This window comes from Perognathus longimembris, chromosome 4 (genome assembly GCF_023159225.1).
Source record: "Perognathus longimembris pacificus isolate PPM17 chromosome 4, ASM2315922v1, whole genome shotgun sequence".
Classification (NCBI taxonomy): domain Eukaryota; kingdom Metazoa; phylum Chordata; class Mammalia; order Rodentia; family Heteromyidae; genus Perognathus; species Perognathus longimembris.
The window spans coordinates 32,153,986-32,173,562 of record NC_063164.1 but is presented as its reverse complement, the minus strand read 5'-3'; the positions used below and the strand labels follow the sequence as shown (position 1 = coordinate 32,173,562).

At 43.6% G+C, this 19,577-nt stretch overlaps 1 protein-coding gene across 1 annotated transcript in view; it reads right to left on the bottom strand.

The window, feature by feature from the left end:
- Positions 1-1,265: 1,265 nt before the first annotated feature.
- Positions 1,266-19,577, bottom strand: part of Rftn2 (raftlin family member 2) — a 52,541-nt gene continuing 34,229 nt past the window's right edge. Inside the window, exons 8-10 of the mRNA XM_048345031.1 lie at positions 9,674-9,752; positions 3,345-3,627; positions 1,266-1,674 (exon numbers count right to left, since the gene is read on the bottom strand). Coding sequence (XP_048200988.1) covers positions 3,361-3,627; positions 9,674-9,752 — 346 coding nt within the window. The 3' untranslated portion in view covers positions 1,266-1,674; positions 3,345-3,360. The remainder of the gene's footprint in view (positions 1,675-3,344; positions 3,628-9,673; positions 9,753-19,577) is intronic.

The window sequence follows — 19,577 nt, the reverse complement described above, 5'->3', positions numbered from 1 at the left end:
CCCAAAATTGGAAGTGGAGCTGTGGCTCAAGTAGTAGAGTACTAGCCTTGAGAAAAAGCAGCTCAGGGGGCTGGATGTTGTAGCTCAGTGGCAAAGTGTTTGCCTAGTGGGGGCAAGGCTATGGGTTCCATCCCCAGTATGGGGTGTGTGTAGGGGGGGGAGTTCAGGGACAGTGCCCAGGTACTGAGTTTAAGTCCTAGGACTAGTGTGCACCCGGGCGCACATGCACAGCCAAAAAAAAGTGTGCGTAACGTCCACCCCAAGGGTTCCAGGAGGATGTCCCCCACCTGGTTACGTCTCCACCCAGTTACCTGGGTAACCAGTAGACCTAGAGGCAGTTACCACCACCTTCCCTGAGATCACATCCTAATCCACCTGGCCACACCTCCCTGCCCATGACCTAGATAAGGCGGGGGCGGGGGGGGGGGGGGGCTTCTCTCCAGCCAGGCCAAGCATCACATGGTGTTCTCCTTTATTGGCTACCTACTTTAATAAACCTAACAGTATGCTTATACATTAAAAAAAAAAAAGTAATGGGGCATAGTCCTGAGTTTTCCTTTTGTAATATGGAGGTCAGATCTGGCCAGAGCCATCATTGGCTGTTGAGGGGTATCAGATTGACTCCATCTCAGATTAGTTAAAGAGAGCAGAAGCTGACTCCATCTTCACTAAGATCTCCCCCGTCCTATCCAGGGAAGTTCCCCTTCGCTGTGATAAGATTGTGTAAACTGCTTGACCACCTCAGTAGTGGAATGCTCAAGGTTAAACCTGTGCCCTCCCATGAGTAGGCAGTCCTCAAATTGGGGCTTATAAAGGTAAAAGCATAGCACAGATGTAGGAGGTTGACGCAGGGAGTAGAGCAAGCAACAAACAAGTCATTTACAGAAGCAGAATTTTGGGGTCATGTTGACCTGATCTCCCCCAACATTTCCTACCCTGTTTCCCTAGTCAAGATGGAGTCACTGTACTCCCCACAACAATAGGCGGAGAATTCCATTGTGGAGCTGGGCAATGGGACCATAACCCATTTTCTGTTTTCTGTTTCCTTGGTAAGCCCTATATAAACCCACCTCAAAATCCAGTCAAGAGCACAGCCTCCAATCCCAGGAAGGTCTGTGCCGCTTGCTGTTTCTCAATAAACAGTCCTTGCCTGTTGAGGATCAAGTCCGGCCTATTCCTTTTCCATTCTCTATTTTCCCAACAAACTCCAGTTCCTTCATACCTGTAATATTCATGCTTCTGTATGACACATGGGGTCATTTCTGTTCATCTCACCAGAAATTTATTCATGGAAATGGGCTAAGTCACACTATTTAACATGATGCATATCTGTCTGATATATAAAATGTGAGTATTTTTGCACAATAAAATGATAGCTCAATAACAAATGACGTTTTATTATTCAAATAATCTCACAATGTTAACATCACTGCTAATACAAAATATATAGAGAAGGCTGAATCCATCAATGAAAGTTTTCATTCACTTGAAAGTTCCCCTCCTTTCTGTAGGAGACTACAGAAATGGAAATCTTCCATTTTGCAGTATTTGAATCCATCTCTTTGCACAGATAAACGTGGACACAAGGAGAGCAAGGCGGACAGAGATGGGAGGAAGCTGTGGGCACCCTGTTCTTCGGTGGGGTTGACAGACAAGTCTGCCTTTCTTCATTCTGAGGGATTGAGTGAGTCAAGATAAAAACAAATTCAAATCTCGACATGTGTACAAGAATTAGGTTTGCACTTGGAGTTACTTTCTTTTTCCTCTTTGTGGTATTGGTGAGAGCCTGAAAATCCAAGCTGTGAGACCCCAAAAGGATGGGGAGTTTGGAATGCTTTCCCCCAACATACAGTCTCAGAATGTGGGTCAATCAGTCCTTGCTTAAGGGAACTCACTTGTATCCTGGGTGTGGGCTACCTCTACCCTAAACTGTGTGGGAGCCAAAGGGTGGATTTAGGTTTATGGAAATGGTAAGCTGTTTACTGTTTAGCTATCCTTCCCAGAATAAGGTCATCTACCACTTGTATACAAAATATTGTCCCGAGTAAGTTTGTACCTTAACTCCATGCTCAAGACCAATAAAGGGGGGCTGGGAATATGGCCTAGTGGTAAAGTGCTCGCCTCGTATACATGAAGCCCTGGGTTTGATTCCTCAGCAACACATATATAGAAAAAGCCAGAAGTGGAGCTGTGGCTCTAGTGGTAGAGTGCTAGCCTTGAGCGAAAAGAAGCGAGGGACAGTGCTCAGGCCCTGAATCCATGCCCCAGGACTGGCAACAAAAACAAAACAAATGAAAAAAAAAGACCAATAAAGGGCTGGGAATATGGCATAGTGGCAGGAGTGCTTGCCTCATATACAATGAAGCCCTGGGTTCGATGCCTCAACACCACATATATAGAAAATGGCCAGAAGTGGCACTGTGGCTCAAGTGGCAGAGTGCTAGCTGTGAGCAAAAAGAAGCCAGGTACAAGGCTCAGGCCCTGAGTTCAAGGTCCAGGACTGGCCAAAAAAAAAAAAAAAAGACCAATGAAAACCTTGGTGAATGGAACCTTGAGATCTGAACCTGGAGGAAGGCTACAGGTCTCCTGGTACCCCAAACCTCAGTTCCACAGTCCAGTCTCCATTACTGTGTTGCTCTGGGTCATGGTGGAGTGGGTTACAACAGTATTGGCAATTGAAAAAAAAGAAAGAAAATTCAGCCTTTTCCTTGGACTGAGCTCTGCTGTATCTCTAGGCTGTTGGGAGCAATGATACTTGAGCTCCAAGAGTCAGTTTGGGGTTGGTAGGTAATAAGGTCACCATCTAAAGGCAGACAGACAGGAGGGGTTCTTCTCAAGGAATATTTTAACAAATAGGAGTTTGCTTCGTATGTACAAGCCATTGTCACAGAAAACTTGGATTGTTATATTCAGGAAATAAGTGAGTTCACTAATTAATTGTGTGTGTGTGTGAGAGAGAGAGATTATATTTTTCACTGTAAGACTGTAACTTCCTGAGAATGTTAAGTAAATGATGGGTTGGCATATTCAGTCTTTCTACCACAAATGGTCAAAGAAGTATATTTTGTACATCCATGAGAAACTGAAGTAGATTATTGCCTAATAACCTAGGAAGAAACCTGTTTAGACAGATGTCTTAGTTGAAAGCGTTGTAAACATGATTCTAAATTTACAAATATGTTGGTTATTCTCCCGCATCTGGGGGAGGCTGAGCCAAAGTTTCCGTCCGTTAGAGAGAGGGCTGAGTCTGGAAAAAGTTAAAAAAAAATTACATACATGCAGATCAGGTAATAGAATGAAGTCAGTTGACCAATGGTTTTAATAACCATTTACAAGACCTTCTCTTGCTTCCCCAGCAGCTCACATGCATGTGACCTGAGTCACTCCATCTTCCTGGTCAAGCTGTCCATCATCTAGCTCCCGCAGGCCACTGTCCCCACCTCCGCCACCGAAGCCGGAGAAGCTAGGTCTCTCCTCCTTGACCCAGCACTCTCTGGAGGCAGAAAGGCAGCCCTCCTCCAAGGAGGCACTGCCTTCCCCAGGCAGGGACACAACCGCATCCATGCTGCTGCTCCCGCTGCTCCCTCTGTTCCTGTCTTGGCCTTTCAGAAGCCTGCTGCCTTTCCTCTGAAACACAAGAGACCCACAGTCCAGAGTTACATGTCAGCATCTCCTGGCCTCCCATCACCATCCTGCCCCTTCCCGAGGCTGAAGGTGTGGCACACGTGGTGGAGGCTTGCCCGGTGGGCTGGCGGCCCTGGCTTCCATCTGAACATCTGGCATCCTGAACAAGTTCCTGCCTAACTTTGAGGACTAGCTCAGAGCCACGGCTCCTCAGTCCTGGCTGTGTTGAAAGTCTTTGTTGCTGTCTGGCAGGCAGATAGGCTGCTACAGCTCTCCAGAGAGAGAAAGAGACACAATCATCTATAGCCTGGGTAACAAAGCAAGGGACAAGAGAAATAGAGTTTTCTTTCTTTTCTTTTGTCAATTTTGGGGCTTGAATTCATGGCCACATACATGATCTTGCTTGGCTTTTTCCAGGCAAGGCTGGTGTCAATGGCTGGGTGTCAGTGGGTCTCATCTGAGATCTGAGAATAGTTATTTTCAAGCCAGTCTGGGTAGGAGAGTCTTTGAGACTCTTATCTCCAATGAACCAGCAAAAAGCATGAAATGGAGTTGTGGCTCAAGTGGTAGAAGAGTGTTAGCCTTGGGCAAAAACAGTTAGGGATGGTGCCCAGATCCTGAATTCAAGTCCCAGTACTGAGATACACTACCCCACACAAACACATCCCTGCCCCACACAAAAGAAGGCTGGCTCTCTGTCATTTGAGCCACACCTCCTCTTTTAGCTTTTTGCTAGTGAACTGGAAATAAGTCTCTTAGATTTATCTGTTCCATCTAGCTTCAAACCAGATTCTCATATCTCTGCCTCTTGAGTAGCCAGGATTACAGGAATGAGCTACAGGAACTTGGCCAGAAATATACTTTTCTTGATGTTAGCTGGGATGTAAAGAGTAGAACCCTCTTCCGTGGCTCTCTGTCCTGGGGTTACAGAGGATTATAGCCTGTACTCAAGGGTCCTGGAAAAGTCAGATGGGTTACTTTCAAGGGTTGTATGCACACTTCATTTTGTGTCCTGCCACCAAGTACTTGTGCTGACCTTTGAGGCTCAGTAATGTGATCCAGCTCATTGGCCAGACTGGTCAGCGGTGGGTGACCAGTTTTTTTTTTGTTGTTGTTGTTTGGCCAGCCATGGGGCTTAAACTCTGGTCCTGGGCGCTGTCCCTGAGCTTCTTTGTGCTCAGAACTAGTACTTTACCACTTGAGCCACAGCACCACTTCCGTTTTTTTTCTGGTGGCTAATTGGAGATAAGGGTCTCATGGACTTTCCTGCCTGGGCTGGCTTTGAACCACAATCCTCAGATCTCAGCCTCCTGAGTAGCCAGGATTACAGGTGTGAGCCACTGACAATGCCCAGTTACTGTGGGTATCTTTGCAAAGAATTTACTGAGGGTTGGGGCTGGAAATATGGCCCAGTGGTAAAGTGCTCGCCTCATATACATGAAGCCCTGGGTTCGATTCCTCAGCATCACATATACAGAAAAAGCCAGAAGTGGCAATATGGTTCAAGTGGTAGAGTGCTAGCCTTGACCAAAAAGCCAGGGACAATGCTCAGGCCCTGAGTTAAAGCCCGAGGACTGGCAAAAAGCAAAACAGATTTAAAAAACAAAAAGAATTTACTGAGGGCTGACAGTGTCCTTGGTAGAGTTCAGGCTGAGAACCTGATCTCTGCCAAGTTGATAAAAGAGCTGAAATTGAATTAGTGCTCCACATGCAGAGGAGATTTAATTTAATTCCAATGAAATGCCCTATATTGGAATATGATTACATGGTTGTAGGCATATAAGACCAAAAAAGTACTTAAAGATAAATTTAGCAGGGCAGCAGTGGTTTACACATGCAATCTAGCTACTCAGGAGATTGAGATATGAGGATCTCGGTTTGAAGCCAGCCTGGGCAGCAAAGTCTCCGTGAGACTCTTAACTCCAGTCACTCAAAAACCAGAAGTGGAGCTGTGGTTCAAAGTGGTAGAGTACTAGTGTTTAGCAAAAACAGCTCAAAACAGTGCCCAGGCTCCAAGTTCAATCTCACAACTAGGGGGAAAAAGAAATTTAAAAGCATAGTATCCCCTACCTGCCCACATTTTTGTGTGTGCTGGTACTAGGGCCTAAACTCAGGGCCTGGGCTATTCCTTAGCTAGTTTGCTGAAGGCTGGTGCTCAACCATTTGAGCCTCAGGTCCACTTTCAGCTTTTTTTCTTCTTGTGTCAGTCCTGGGGCTTACCTCAGGGCCTGGGCACTGTCCTTGAACTTTTGTCCTCAAGGCTAGTGCTTTGAGCCACAGTACCATTTCTGGATTTTGGTAGTTAATTGTATGCAAGAATCTCATGGTCTTTCCTGCCCTGGCTGGCTTTAACCCACGATCCTCAGATCTCAGCCTCCTGAGTAGCTCGGATTACTGGCATGAGCACTGACACCTGACCCACTCCCAGCTTTTTAATGTCCAACTAGAGCCAAGTCTCATAGACTTTCCTGCTTGGGGCTGGCTTTGAACTGTGATCTCAGATCTCAGATTCCTGAGAAGCTAGGATTATAGGTGTGAGCCATCAGGGCACAGCTATTTTTCTCTTGTATAAAGTCTATTTGCCAAAGATTTGTTCATATGCTAGTTAAGAATGAAAATTATCCATTATTGAATGTAAGAGCTAAAATCGTGCAGGTCTTAGAAAAAACACACATAGTGATTAGATGCCCAGTCCAGTCGTACATTTATTAACCCATAGGGTTGTTTTATTTTCTCCTTGGCTTAGTCACTGGAGTCTGTGGGCAAGTTTAAGGGGCAAATGTGTACAGTGAGTCTTTCTTCAGCACAGCCTCTTTCATGATCCAACTTGGGCATAGTTCTGTGGTCTCATATTTGTCATGGACACCCTTGAACTTGCCACACACACATAGCAGATCTCCAGTCTTTCTCCCCTTTCTTCCATTCACCAAAGGTAATGAATTAATACAAATGGAGGAACTTGTGATTTACTCCCACAGAGGCATGGAGTTTGAGAATGGCCCCCTGTTCCCCAACAAAGAATTTACTTTCTGGCTTCAGACCCTGCTGACAAGCACTGCTTGATAATTCTTTCCTTAGGCCTGGCCAGTGGTGTCTTTCTCACAGGAATAAATGAATTCATTTCTGAATGACTTAACTTTGACTAATCAAATACGAAGGCCTGGTACCTGGAGGCTGCAAGGTGCTCTCTGCTATTGGGATCTTTCTTCACCAGCAAAAGGGTCAAAGGGAAATTTTGCAAGTAAATTCTTTACTGTATACCAGCATACAGAGGCCAACTCTGACATACTCAATGAGGATTTCCTTATTAACATTGAATATTAGTGGGGTGCGGGTGGCTCCCACTTATAGTCCTAGATACTCAGGAGGCTAAGAACTGAGGATCACAGTTTGAAGCAATCTTGGGAAGAAAAGTCTGAGAGAGACTCTTGTCTCCAATTAACCAGCAAAAAGCTGGTAGTGGAGGTGTGGCTCACGTGATAGAATGCCAGCCCTGAGTATAAAAGCTAAGAGACAATACCTAGGCTCTGAGTTCATGCCCCAGTACCAACAAACCAATAACAAAAAACTAGATACAACACAATAATTTCTACAAACTCACATTTCCATTTAGCACACTACATTATGATTTCCCTCCTTCCTTCCTTCCTGTCCTAGGGCTTGAACTCAGGGCTTGGGCACTGTCCCTGGCTTCCTTTTTTTGCTCAAGGCTAGCATTCTACTTGAGCCACAGCACCACTTCCAGCCTTTTCTGTTTATGGGGTGCTGAGGAATCGAGCCCAAGGCTTCATGCATGCTAGCCAAGCGCCCTACCAAGTAGCCACATTCCCAGCCCCCTGTTTTGCCACTTTGAGCCACAAAGCCACTTCCAATTTTCTGGTGGTTAAGTGGAGATAAGAATCTCATGGATTTTCCTGTTCCTGCTGGCTATGAACCACAATCCTCAGATCTTAGTCTCCTGATGATTATCTTTCTACATCAATAATGCAAGATTTTTCCATGCTGAAGTTCCAGGCTTACTCATAAATCTTCTGATTTCCTATTTTCACCAGGAACTGGGAGGAAAACATACCAAGGATTGGATACAGATTCATTACCACCTTTGATTAACTAATCAACTTTGGAAACGCATTTTCACTTGCAAAAAAGGGTGTGACCTGTTAAAATGTGATGAATCAGTGAATTTTGAATGGCCTATCACTTTACCTCCTTTTCTACTTCAGCATTAAAAAAAATCAAAACAAAAGAATTAAGTTAGCATTATTCCTGCTATCCTAAGACATTGTGGGGTACAGAATATTGAACAGTGTCATGATGGAATGAGTTTAAGAGACCAAGAAATAAGATTCATGAAGTGGTTGGGGCTGGGAATATGACCTAGTGGCGAGAGTGCTCACCTTGTATACATGAAGCCCTGGGTTCAATTCCTCAGCACCACATATATAGAAAACGGCCAGAAGTGGCGCTGTGGGCTCAAGTGGCAGAGTGCTAGCCTTGAGCAAAGAGAAACCAGGGACAGTGCTCAGGCCCTGAGTCCAAGCCCCAGGACTGGCAAAAAAAAAAAAAAAAAAAGATTCATGAAGTGGTAAAAACATGGAGTGGACAGTCAGGACTTTTCAGCCCTGAGCACTTGGAAGCTGCTCTAATGCCAAATATAGCTCTTGGATCACTGGGAAAGTTAAAAGAATTTTTTTGTGTGTGTGCCAGCTCTGGGGCTTGAATTTAAGGCCTGATACTCTCAATTTGCTTTTTTGCTCAAAGCTGGGGCTCTCTATCTCTTGAGCTACAGCTCTACTTTTGGCTTTTTTGCTGGGTAACTGGAAATAAATGTCTCCTGGATGTTCTGCCCTGGCTGACTTTGAATCAGGATTCTCCTATCTCAGTCTTCTGAGTAGCTAGCATTATAGGTGTGAGCAACCAGAGCCCAGATGAGCCTGGCTTTTTTTATTCAGCCTAACACCTACAGGGTGAATCTAAGTTGTTATTTGAACCACTAGCTCATATCTTTTTATTTCTGAATAGTACTTAATTGCATGGATGTGTCAGAGTTGTTTATCATGTGGCTCTTCCCTTGTTTTAGCAATTCTGCACCACTATAAATATTTGTGTACAAGTTTTTGTGTGAACCTAAGTTTATTCTTCTTTAAGATAAACACCCAAAATGGGCATGGCTGAGCTAATAATGGTAGACATGTGTCTAACTTTGTTAAGAATCTGCCAAATGCATTCCGACCCTCAATTGGTGTTCTGCTTCCTGCTTGGCATCACCGATTCTTACAGACAGTAGTGTTGTTTTTATTTTAGCCCTTCTAATAGGTGTACCTTCTACTGATGGTGTCTCATCACGTCTTTATTTGCATTTTGCTGATAGATAGTAATTTAAGGGTCGTGTATGTGTGTGTTTATGTATATGTGTGCCAGTAGTGGGGCTTGAACTCAAGGTCTAGGAGTTGTCTCTCTACCACCTCACCTGTGTTACAGCTTCATGTCCAGCTTTTTGTTGATTAAATAGAGATAAGAGTCTCATGGGCTTTCCTGCCCTGGTTGGCTTTGAACCATGATGAAGTGCTATCTTGAGCTTTCAATCCTGAGTAGCTAGGATTACAGATGTGAGCTACCACCCAGCCTAAATATCTTTCAATGTGTTAATTTCTTGTCTACTTAACTTCACCTGTAACATACCTAATTTTTTTTTTTTTGCCAGTCCTGGGACTTGGACTCAGGGCCTGAGCACTGTCCCTGGCTTCTTTTTGCTCAAGGCTAGCACTCTACATACCACTTCTGGCTTTTTCTGTTTATGTGGTGCTGAGGAATCCAACCCTGGGCTTCATGTGTGCTAGGCAAGCACTCTACCACTAGGCCATAGTCCCAGCCCCTCCAACACTTTTAACTATTTTTAAATATCATTGCTTTCTTAATGTTAAATTTTGAGAGTTTTTGATGTGTCCTAGATATAGTACAATACCATTATATAGATGTTATGTGAATTTTTTCCTCCTACAGTCTGTGGCTTGTCTTTTTCATTCTCTTAAGCATTAATTTTACTCACCTCTGGGGTATGAGCAGCTGAATTCCACATAACTGGCCTCTGAAGGAACACTACTTGCTTTGTAGCCAAATTCCCTTCACTGAAAATTTAAACAATAGTATTTAGTACTTGTGAATTAGTAACACTCTATATCAACATTATATTCATACTTGAATCTATTCCTATATATTCATATATATATATTCAATAACATACTCATACTTGAAGGATTCACACATAACCTTTGTAAGACAATCTTCAGAACCCCAAATATGAAATAAAATTACATATAAGTTACAGCTGATAAAGCAAGGAGAAGAAAAATCCCTGATACAGAGTATATAGCTTTTTCTTTTGCTTCCTGATGCTGTAAGGTGAACTATTCATTCTGCCATGCATTCTTTTATTTTTTATTTTTGCCAGTCCTGGGCTTTGGAGTGAGGGCCTGAGCACTGTCCCTGGCTTCTTTTTGCTCAAGGCTAGCACTTTGACACTTGAGCCACAGTGCCACTTCTGGCCGTTTTCTATTTATGTGGTGCTGGGGAATTGAACCCAGGGCTTCATGTATGGGAGGCAAGCACTCTTGCCACTAGGCCATATTCCCAGCCCCCTGCCATGCATTCTTGCCATGCTGGGTTGACATTCTGAAACAGCCAAAATTAATCTTTCCTCTTGTAAGTTGTTCTCTCCAGCATTTTGGTCACAGCAATGACAAAAGGAGAAAATGCAGAAAATTGGTACCAAAGAAATGGGGTCTTTGTGGTGGCCAGATCGGACTGTGTGGTTCTTTGACTCGTGGAAGCAGTGCAGACGAATTTGGAGAAGTTTGGAGGTATGGGCTAGAGAAAGCCTAGAATACTTCAAGCTGAGGTCAGTGAGTGATTCTAGTGAATGATCAGAAGACCAGTAGGAAGGAAAAGAATGGACTACAGGCCATGTGTATTACTTTCTGGCAAAAAAAAAAAAAAGTTTACATTCTGTCCAAGTCTTGAGTTTGCCTGATTCTAACTTTAAAACAAATAGACAACTCCCGGAAATGGAAATGTGGGTTCTTTGTTGTTGTGGTGGTGGCATTTGCTTTTGCCTTGTGTTTTCTTTGTTCTTATAATGGGGTAAAGGAGGGCACAGAAGAGGAGGGAGAGTGAACAAATATGAGCATGCATATACTATGTGGATATACCATGTGGAAAATTTAACTTGTGGGGAGGGGTTGGAGGGGGAAACTAGGGGAAAGCAAAGAAAAGAGTGACATTGTCCAAAAAAAGTAATGTACTCCAATTGTGTATTGGTGACCCATGCCTGTAGTCCTAGCTACTCAGGGGGCTGAGATGTGAGAATGCCAGTTCTAAGCCAGCCCATGCAGAAAAGTCCCTGGGAGACTCTAATCTCAATCAACCATTCAAAAACCAGTAGTGGAGCTGTGATTCAAAGTGGTAGAGTGCTATCTTGAGCATAAAGAGCTCAGAGATAGCATGTAGGCTCTGAGTTCCCTAGGACTGATACACACACACACACACACACACACACACACACACACACACACACACACATACACGGAGGGGGAGAGAGAGAGAGAGAGAGGAATAGTAAGACAAAAAATTGAATATACCCTGGGTTAGATTTCCAACATTGCAAAAATACCCAAACAGAATTGTTATTACAAAAGAAAAAGGATTTTAATGTTTTAAAAACTCCTGTAATGTACCATGTTAATATCACTCTTAACATTTTTTTGTTTTCTGGATCCCTTAGTTCTTTATCAATTTATGTGTTTCTGTTATGTCAGTAACTATCACATGATACATATTTGTTTCCATGCCATTCACCTAACACCCTTTTCTTTGCACACTATGCTAGTGTTTTTAGTGTCTCTGTATCTTCAAAAAATGAAGTTATATGTACTCCTAAGCTGGAGCTGCAGCTCAAGTAGTAGAGTACCTGCCTGGCAAGTGCAAGTCGCTACTGTGAATGATGAAAGAAAGAAAGGAAAGAAAGAAGGAAGGAAGGGAGAAAGGAAGAAAGAGAAGGCTGGGAATGTGGCTTAGTGGTAGAGTGCTTGCCTACCATGCACGGAACCCTGGGTTCAATTCCTCAGCACCACATATAGAAAAAGCCAGAAGTAGTGCGGTGGCTCACGTGGTAGAGTGCTAGCCTTCAGCAAAAAGAAGCCAGGGACAGTGCCCAGGCCCTGAGTCCAAGCCCCAGGACTGGAGAGAGAGAGAGAGAGAGAGAGAGAGAGAGAGAGAGAGAGAGAGAGAGAGAGAGAGAGAGAGAAAATTTCATAAAACAAAAATGTACTTTATAATTTTTTGAAAATCAAGCTGTTTTCCATTTCCTGCAATAATAAATTTTACTGTATAAAATGTATATTCTTCTTCTTACAAATTATTTCCTTGAGATTAATTCTGAGGAGTGGACTTACTAGATCAAGTACGTGTGGTCAAGTAGCAATGTCAAATCTGCCTCTGTCAGACAGAGAGACCACTTTGGCTCTGCCTAGGAGAAATTTTACATACATTTTCAGCAGAGACTTCAGCCTCAGCTTCATTTTCAGAATCTTCTTTTGTAGCCAGCCACTCAGTATTCTCTGTATTTAACTATCATCATGGCAAATTACCCCTTCTAAAGACTACAAGGGGTTTGTCTCCTCTGAAGTGCTTCCCAGTCTCCAAGGATTTATGAGGAGGAGTGTCTGTAGCTAAAGCTGCTCAGTTACAGACTTTTATCATGCAAAACCCCCAACAAAACCTCATTATTAACTGCTTTTTATGCGGAGCTCTTTTTCTGAAAAAAAGAATGCAACAGTGAAACTCTAGCCTTCCAGTTACAGATGGGTTAACTTCATACCATTAAAAAAAATTCTAAACTTATCCTTGCTATTGAATTTTGATAAATGTCAAATCTTTTCCCAAAGTGCGAAAGGGAGACTGCTTCTTTTTTTATTTTTACCTCTTGGTTTTTGAAAGACAGCTTCTAGTGCAATCCCATTTTAGTTTGACCCTGTCTTCTACTGGAACAAACCCCTTGGTGTAAGGTGGAATGTAACTTAGTCTGTACAGGAAAAAAATGAGCACGCACGCAGAACAGGCAGCCACATGGTCTATGCAAAAATATACACAGGGTAAGCCAGGCCGTGCGGCTCAGGTCTGTAATCCTAGCTATTCGGGAGGCTGAGATCTGAGGATTGTGGTTCGAAGCCAGCCAGGGCAGGAAACTCCATGAGCCTCTTATCTCCAATAGAAGCTAGAAAGCGGCACTGTGAGAGCACTCACCTTGAGCAAAAAGAAGCTCAGGGACAGTGCCCAGGCCCAGTGTTCAAGCTCCAGGACCAGCAAACAACAACAACAAAAAACCCAAACCCAACCAGGGTATGTTGGAAAAGCTAGTGTGGCTTTGGCAAACCCAAGCTCTGTCATAGCAAATAAGCCAAAACTCATCAGATTTCCATCACAGCCCTTACATTGTCTGCATGTATTTCCCATTGGGGACCTTGTGAAGGACAATGAGCAATGTGCATGAAGAGTCTGTCATGGCACCTGCCACTGGCAGGAGCACCACCAATGATTTCTTGCTGCTTTCTCCACCCGTTCAGTGAAACAGGAGTTGGAGTTAAGGGGAAGTCAAGTATCTCAGAATCACTAGTACCTTCCAGACAGCAAGTTCAAAGGAAAGCAGAAACAAATACAAGGAGGAGCCATCAGGGTGGACTTGTTCTTGACCAGAAGGCAAGAAATAGACATGGCAGGGATTGTGGGTGACCCCGTAATGAATTCTTCCCATCGGATCATAGGCCTGGGCAGTCTGGATGCACTAAGATGTAATAAATGGTTGGCCTACAGTAGGCTTCTCAAATACCAGCATATTTAGTCTATAGACTAACAGTCATGATTTGCTGTAATAGAAAACAAATGTAGTTTCTGGGGTGGGGAGGGGGGAAAGGGAGGGGACATGTGCCTAATTTTCACCAAGTAATCTGAACTCTGAAAAAGTTCTTATATGAACCACGTCTGGTGAGTAGTCTAAGCATTGCCAAACCACCAAGGGAAGAGTGAGTGTACAATGAGGGAAAACACCTGCAAGGTGTAGGCACGCAGGTGCCTCTCTCTTCCCCCCTTCTATGCACTTCATCAGAAAATAAAAGGTAGACTCCACTCGGTGTCCTTTCAAATAGAAGGATTTGCTATAGCAACAAAGTGACTATCAAGAAAAAGACAGGGGGAGGGATGGCTTGTAAGAAGCACTTCTTGTGGGCTAAGTGAATAGAAATGACTTGACCCGTGTGGGAATGTCTCACTGTCCTATGATGCACATTAGTACATTTGTTTCTTATGCTGGTCCCCTTAACAGGGGTTTTGGCTGCTGCAATAGGAGTTTGAGGACATTATTGGGACACTTAAGCAATACGGCTGTGAAAAACTTCTGGGTCTTCTGAGCTGTGCTGCTCTGAGGGCTGTGAGGCTCTCTTCCAGGGGCCAAGGAAAGGAAGAGCAGAGCAAGACACTCAATGCAGAGGGACAAGACAATTCTCTCTCTGTCTCATTGTCTGTCTGTCATGTTTCTAGTTTCATCTTGTTTGTTTGTCTTGCTTTTTGCCAGTCCTGGGGCTTGAGACTCAGGGCCTGAGTATCACCTGGCTGCTGCTGCTTTTTTTTTTTTTTTTTTTTTTTTCTTTTGCTCAAGTCTAGAACTCTACCACTTGAGCCACAGCGCCACTTCCAGCTTTTTCTGTTTATGTGGTGCTGAGGAATCAAACCAGGGCTTCATGCAAGCTAGGCAAGCACTCTACCACTAAGCCATATTCCCAGTCCTCCATTTGTCCTTAGTGTCTAGACTTTAAGAAAATTCGTGTTATAGCACTACTTGATTTAATTGTATGCCCGAAGCCCCTGCTTTCAACTTCTGTCTTCTGAAATGTAAATGAGAATGCACACCTTGCCTTCTTTCTATTCCGTGTTCTAACATTCAGTGTCTCTGAAAGGGCATCTGAAAGAAGCCTCTGGAGATTCTTGGTACAGTGTGTATTCCTGACACATACCCCACCCTCACCCCCAACTCATGATATAATCAGAATTGGGAAAGAGGGCTCTGGCATAGCTAAAAGGGGGAACTTCAGTGTCTCCTTCCATCTTAGTCCAGTGCTTTTTTTCTTTAAGTCAGTAATACTGGCTACTAGCTCAGCTACTCTGCTCCTCCACCAAATTTGCAACTGAAGAATTTTATGTCAGTTTTCACCTGGGTTTCCTAAACAGAAAAAGGATTGGCTTATTTGAATAATCACACAATCTGAGCGATTAAGAAGGTATTGCAGCACATTTATAGGTTGACAGCACTAACCCTGAAATAAAATAGAGAGATCACATTGCATCATCATGCGGTTTCTATGGTAACAGCTTTAAACCTTTGTGATACGATACGGCCTAGAATAGAATTACAGCTTTCACCTAAAGACATAAATCTTTATGTAAGGTGATACCAGGATTAGTTTGAATAACGAATAAAGTGAAGTGAAATACCTTGTGTGTAGCTTATTATTCAAGTATGGCTTAGGTAATAAAAGAATCATGAACGCTCGAATAGCTAAGACACTGTTGTCTTCCTCAGTGGAGGGAAGGAAGTTTTGCTTGGCAATGGTTCTAAGTCATATATTTCAAAAGTATTATTATTATTGTTTTGTCTTTTCTTTTTTTTTACTAGAGATCAAACCCAGGATGTTGCACTTGCTAGGCAAGGGCCTTGCCAGTGAGCTATATCCCAGTCCAGTTTGTTATTTTTTTCATTTTAATTTTTTGCCAGTTGTAGGGCTTGAACTCAGGGCCTGGGCACTTTCCTTGAACTCTTTCACTCAAGGCTAGTGCTCTAGCACTTTGAGCCACAGCACCCCTTCTATTGCAAACAGGAGAGATCAAGATATTTTTCTAGGTGTAAGCATACATTTTCATAATATATTATTTCTGTTGCTTTTACTCTCTGTGATCCTCAGTGCTGATTTTGGATATACTGAGCTATGGTAATTTACATTTTCTGAAACATCCTGATTTAGGACAGCCCAAGTTCTTATGTTTGGATAATTGATTTCAACCTACTAGGAATTTGGGTTCTGTTAAAGAATCAGGACCCCCAAATAATTTTAATTTAATGAAATTAAAATATGCTTACTATAAACATAAACTTACTTACTAATATGCTTTGTTAGCTAAATGAACTCAGTCTCTGTGTATGTACTTGGCATGATACTATTGTTTATTCAAAGTCACAGCCCACTGAAGTTGATGCGATCATACCATTTTCCATAGAGGAGAACTATTTTGTTGTTAGTCTGTCATCAAACTTAAACTTAGGGCCTGGGCGCTGTCCCTGAGCTATTTTGGTCAAGGTTAGCTCTCTATCACTTTGAACCACAGTGCCACCTCTGATTTTCTGGTGGTTAGTTGGAGTTAAGAGTCTCATCGACTTTCCTATCTGGTATGGTTTTGAACTGTGATCCTCAGATCTCAGCCTCCTGAGAAGCTAGCAGTACAGTCATCAAGCCACTAGCACCTGACACAAGAAAACGGTTTTTAAGAGATAAAATGACCTGCCTGAGGTCATACTGCCTATTCTAGTGTGAGAGCTAGAAAGCTCTACTTTCTATCCTCTACTTTAGCCAAGATGAATCATATATAGTTTTCCTTTATAATTGAAGACACTGTGGCTGACAGGGTACTCCCCTCGCGCATATCCCAGAGACAGTGAAGCCCATCATATGGCTGTTACACGGACAGCAAATCTCAACAAGAATGAGAAAAGCAGAAGATAAAACAGTTTTTTTTTTTTTAAAAACCAAGAATCCTTATTATGAGACAACCACAAGTGGCTTGAATGTGAAGTGTCCCCCTAAAGGCCCCTGTGCTGAGGCATTGGTACTCAGCTGGTGGTACTATTATGAGGTGATTGGGTCAGGAGACAGCGTATTGATGGGTTCATAGGTAGATAGGTTGTTAGGAAGATGGAGGGAGTAGGTCCTGGGGCATGCCTCTGAAGGGCACATCTTGACTCTGGACCCCTCCTCTCTCATTCACTGCATCCTGGCCTCCACAGAAGTGAGGAAGTGAGCAGCTTTGCTTCACCACAGGTTGTCCTCCATGACACTCTGCCTCAACACCAGCCCATGGCAATGGGGCCAAGTGACCATGGACTCTGGAACCGTGACCCCAAAGAAATCTTTCTTCCCATAAGTTGTGTTCCTAGGTCCATTATCATAGTGCTGAAAGATAACTAACACAATATCGCCTCTGTTGCAAGAACTTAGAGGGATCTAAGTCACAAAGTATGGAGGAACAAACCCAGCAATATTATGCAACCTCTGGTATATGAAAGAAGGGTAGAAGCTGTGGATTATAGTGTGACTTGTGGCATAAGCACAACTGCCATTCAAATACATGTTCTACTCCAGTCTAGCCAGGATCAGGAACGGAGGCCTCAAGCAAGGATCTGCTCCTTAGTAGTGCTGCCTGAAATCTCAGGATCTAGAGAGCTGCTTCGCTTTGACATCTATAATCCTCTTCTTAATACTTCTGTGGAACCTGTACACTAAATTACCTCATTTAGCCCTTAACACAATAACTTACATATGTTACACAATACCTAAACCTGACTCTCCTCAACAAAACACAAGCCCTTGGCTATTGGAGATAAGAGTCTCATGGAATTCTGCTGTCCGGCCTCAGCTGTATCTATTTAAACAAAGGAGTATGTTTGGTATATATATACAAAACAATATATATTGTTATTTTCCTAAAATATTATATATTTTAAAATTATAGAGGAAAAAGTCCTCATCAATTATCACAGAATTTTATGAGAACACATAATATGGGCCTAGTTTTTTTTTTTTAAATCACTTTCAAGCTAGATGCCAGTGGGTCACATGTGTAATCCTAGCTACTCAGGAGGCTGTGATCTGAGGATTGCAGTTGAAAGCCAGTCTGGGCAGGAAAGTCCATGAGACTCTTATCTCCAATAAACTACTCAGAAAAAGCCAGAAGTGGATTTTGGCTCAAATGGTAGAGCACTAGCCTTGAGCCAAAGAAGCAGGGATAATGCCCAGGCCCCGAGTTCAAGCCCCAGGATCAGATTGGCAAAAAACATCCCCCCCAACACTTTCATAGACTTCTATAATGTGGACTGTACATAATTTTATCTAGTTTCAAAATGACAGATGGTCATAGTGTTCAATTTCTCACTGGTACCGCAATATTTAATGAGCAACTACCCCTTTGCCATCTAATTACATATAAAAGGCCAGGAGTTGGTGGCTCATGCTTGTAATCCTAGTTACTTAGGAGACTGAGATCTGAGGGTTGCAGTTTGAAGCCAGCCTGGGGAGGAAAGTTTGTGAGACTCTTTATTTCCAACTAGCCAGCAAAAATCTACAAGTGAAGATATGGCTCAAGTGGTAGAGTGCTAGCCTGAATGAAAAAGCCAAATGAGAACACAAATCCCTGAGTTCAAGACTCAGTACACACACACACACACACACACACACACACACACACACACACACACACAATTACACATACAAGTAAACCTTCACTGGCAGGCACAAAAAGCTCTACTTCTGCAACTTCACCCCCCCTGGAGGATCTGGGCTGCAGGAAAGTCTGAATGGTGGTGAGGTCCTGGTGCCCCTCTTCTTGCCCTCTGCTCTCAGCTGATCCTCATGCCAGTGTGTGTCCAAGCCATTAGGTGCAGTCTGTGACCCTTTACTGGTTGGATGAGGTAGTCAAGCACAGCTCCATGCCACTCCACCTTGCCCCTCCACAGTAGACATGCGGCCTCTTTAGTTCCAGCCTCCCGCTCATTCCTGTCCTCCTTCCTAAGCCATCCCTGACCTAGTGTGGTCCAGCATCAAGTGGGCTTGCTGTCCAATCATCAGATCACTGTGGGAAACACTTGAGTCCCCGAGGGCAAAAGCCTGGAGTGAGTGGGAGAGAATAATAAATACAATTCTTGGGGAAAGTGGAATAGGAAGGCTCAGAATTCATACTTTCCGGGATAGTCTGTAATTCTAACTGTATGGGACCAAATGACAATGCAAAGTACAACCACCAAAAAGAGACTGGACAGCAATTGCACAAGCATTCCAGAGAGTGAGATGTGGGGCAGCTCAACGGTTGGGGTTGGGGTAGAGGTAAGAAGAGATTATTTTCACAGGCTCTCTAGGACATGTGCATTGTCTGCTCTGAGAACCTCATGCTGAGAATGATTTCTGGATTGTGACATACTTTGACAGGTATGTCACCTATAGAAAAGGTTGGGAAAAAATGCTTCAGGGAGTTGCCATTCCATTTGAGAACAATCTTGTGAGAAGATCAATCACTTTTTTACTTTATCCATCTTCCTTCCTTCCCTCCCTCCCTCCCTCCCTCCCTCCCTCTCTCCCTCCCTCCCTCCCTCCCTCCCTCTCTCCCTCCCTCCCTCCCTCCTTCCCTCCCTCCTTCCCTCCCTCCCTTCCTTCCTTGTCCTGGAGCTTGAACTCAGGGCCTGGACAAAGTCCCTGAGCTTTTTTCTCAAGGCTAGCACTCTACACTTGAGAGCCACAGCTCCACTTCCAGCTTATTTGGTGCTTCATTGGAGATAAGAGTCTCACAGATTTTCTCGCACAGGCTGGCTTTGAACCATAATTCTCAGATCTCAGCCTACTGAGTAGCTAGGATTATAGGTGTGAGCCACCGGTGCCTGGCTGGGTTTGGTTCTTTAAGCTTGAGTGTGTTCACCCAGTATCCTCCTTGAGCTCTCTCCCTGTTATGGAGGTGTGTTTGCTCTGAAGCCCTGCCTGTCACAGGTGTTTATAGTCTGTGATGGGAAGATCAGAGGAGGGCAGGTGAGATCTGGAAGGAGTCGCTTTTCACTGCCATGGGAAGTCAATTAGAATGTGGAGCCACGA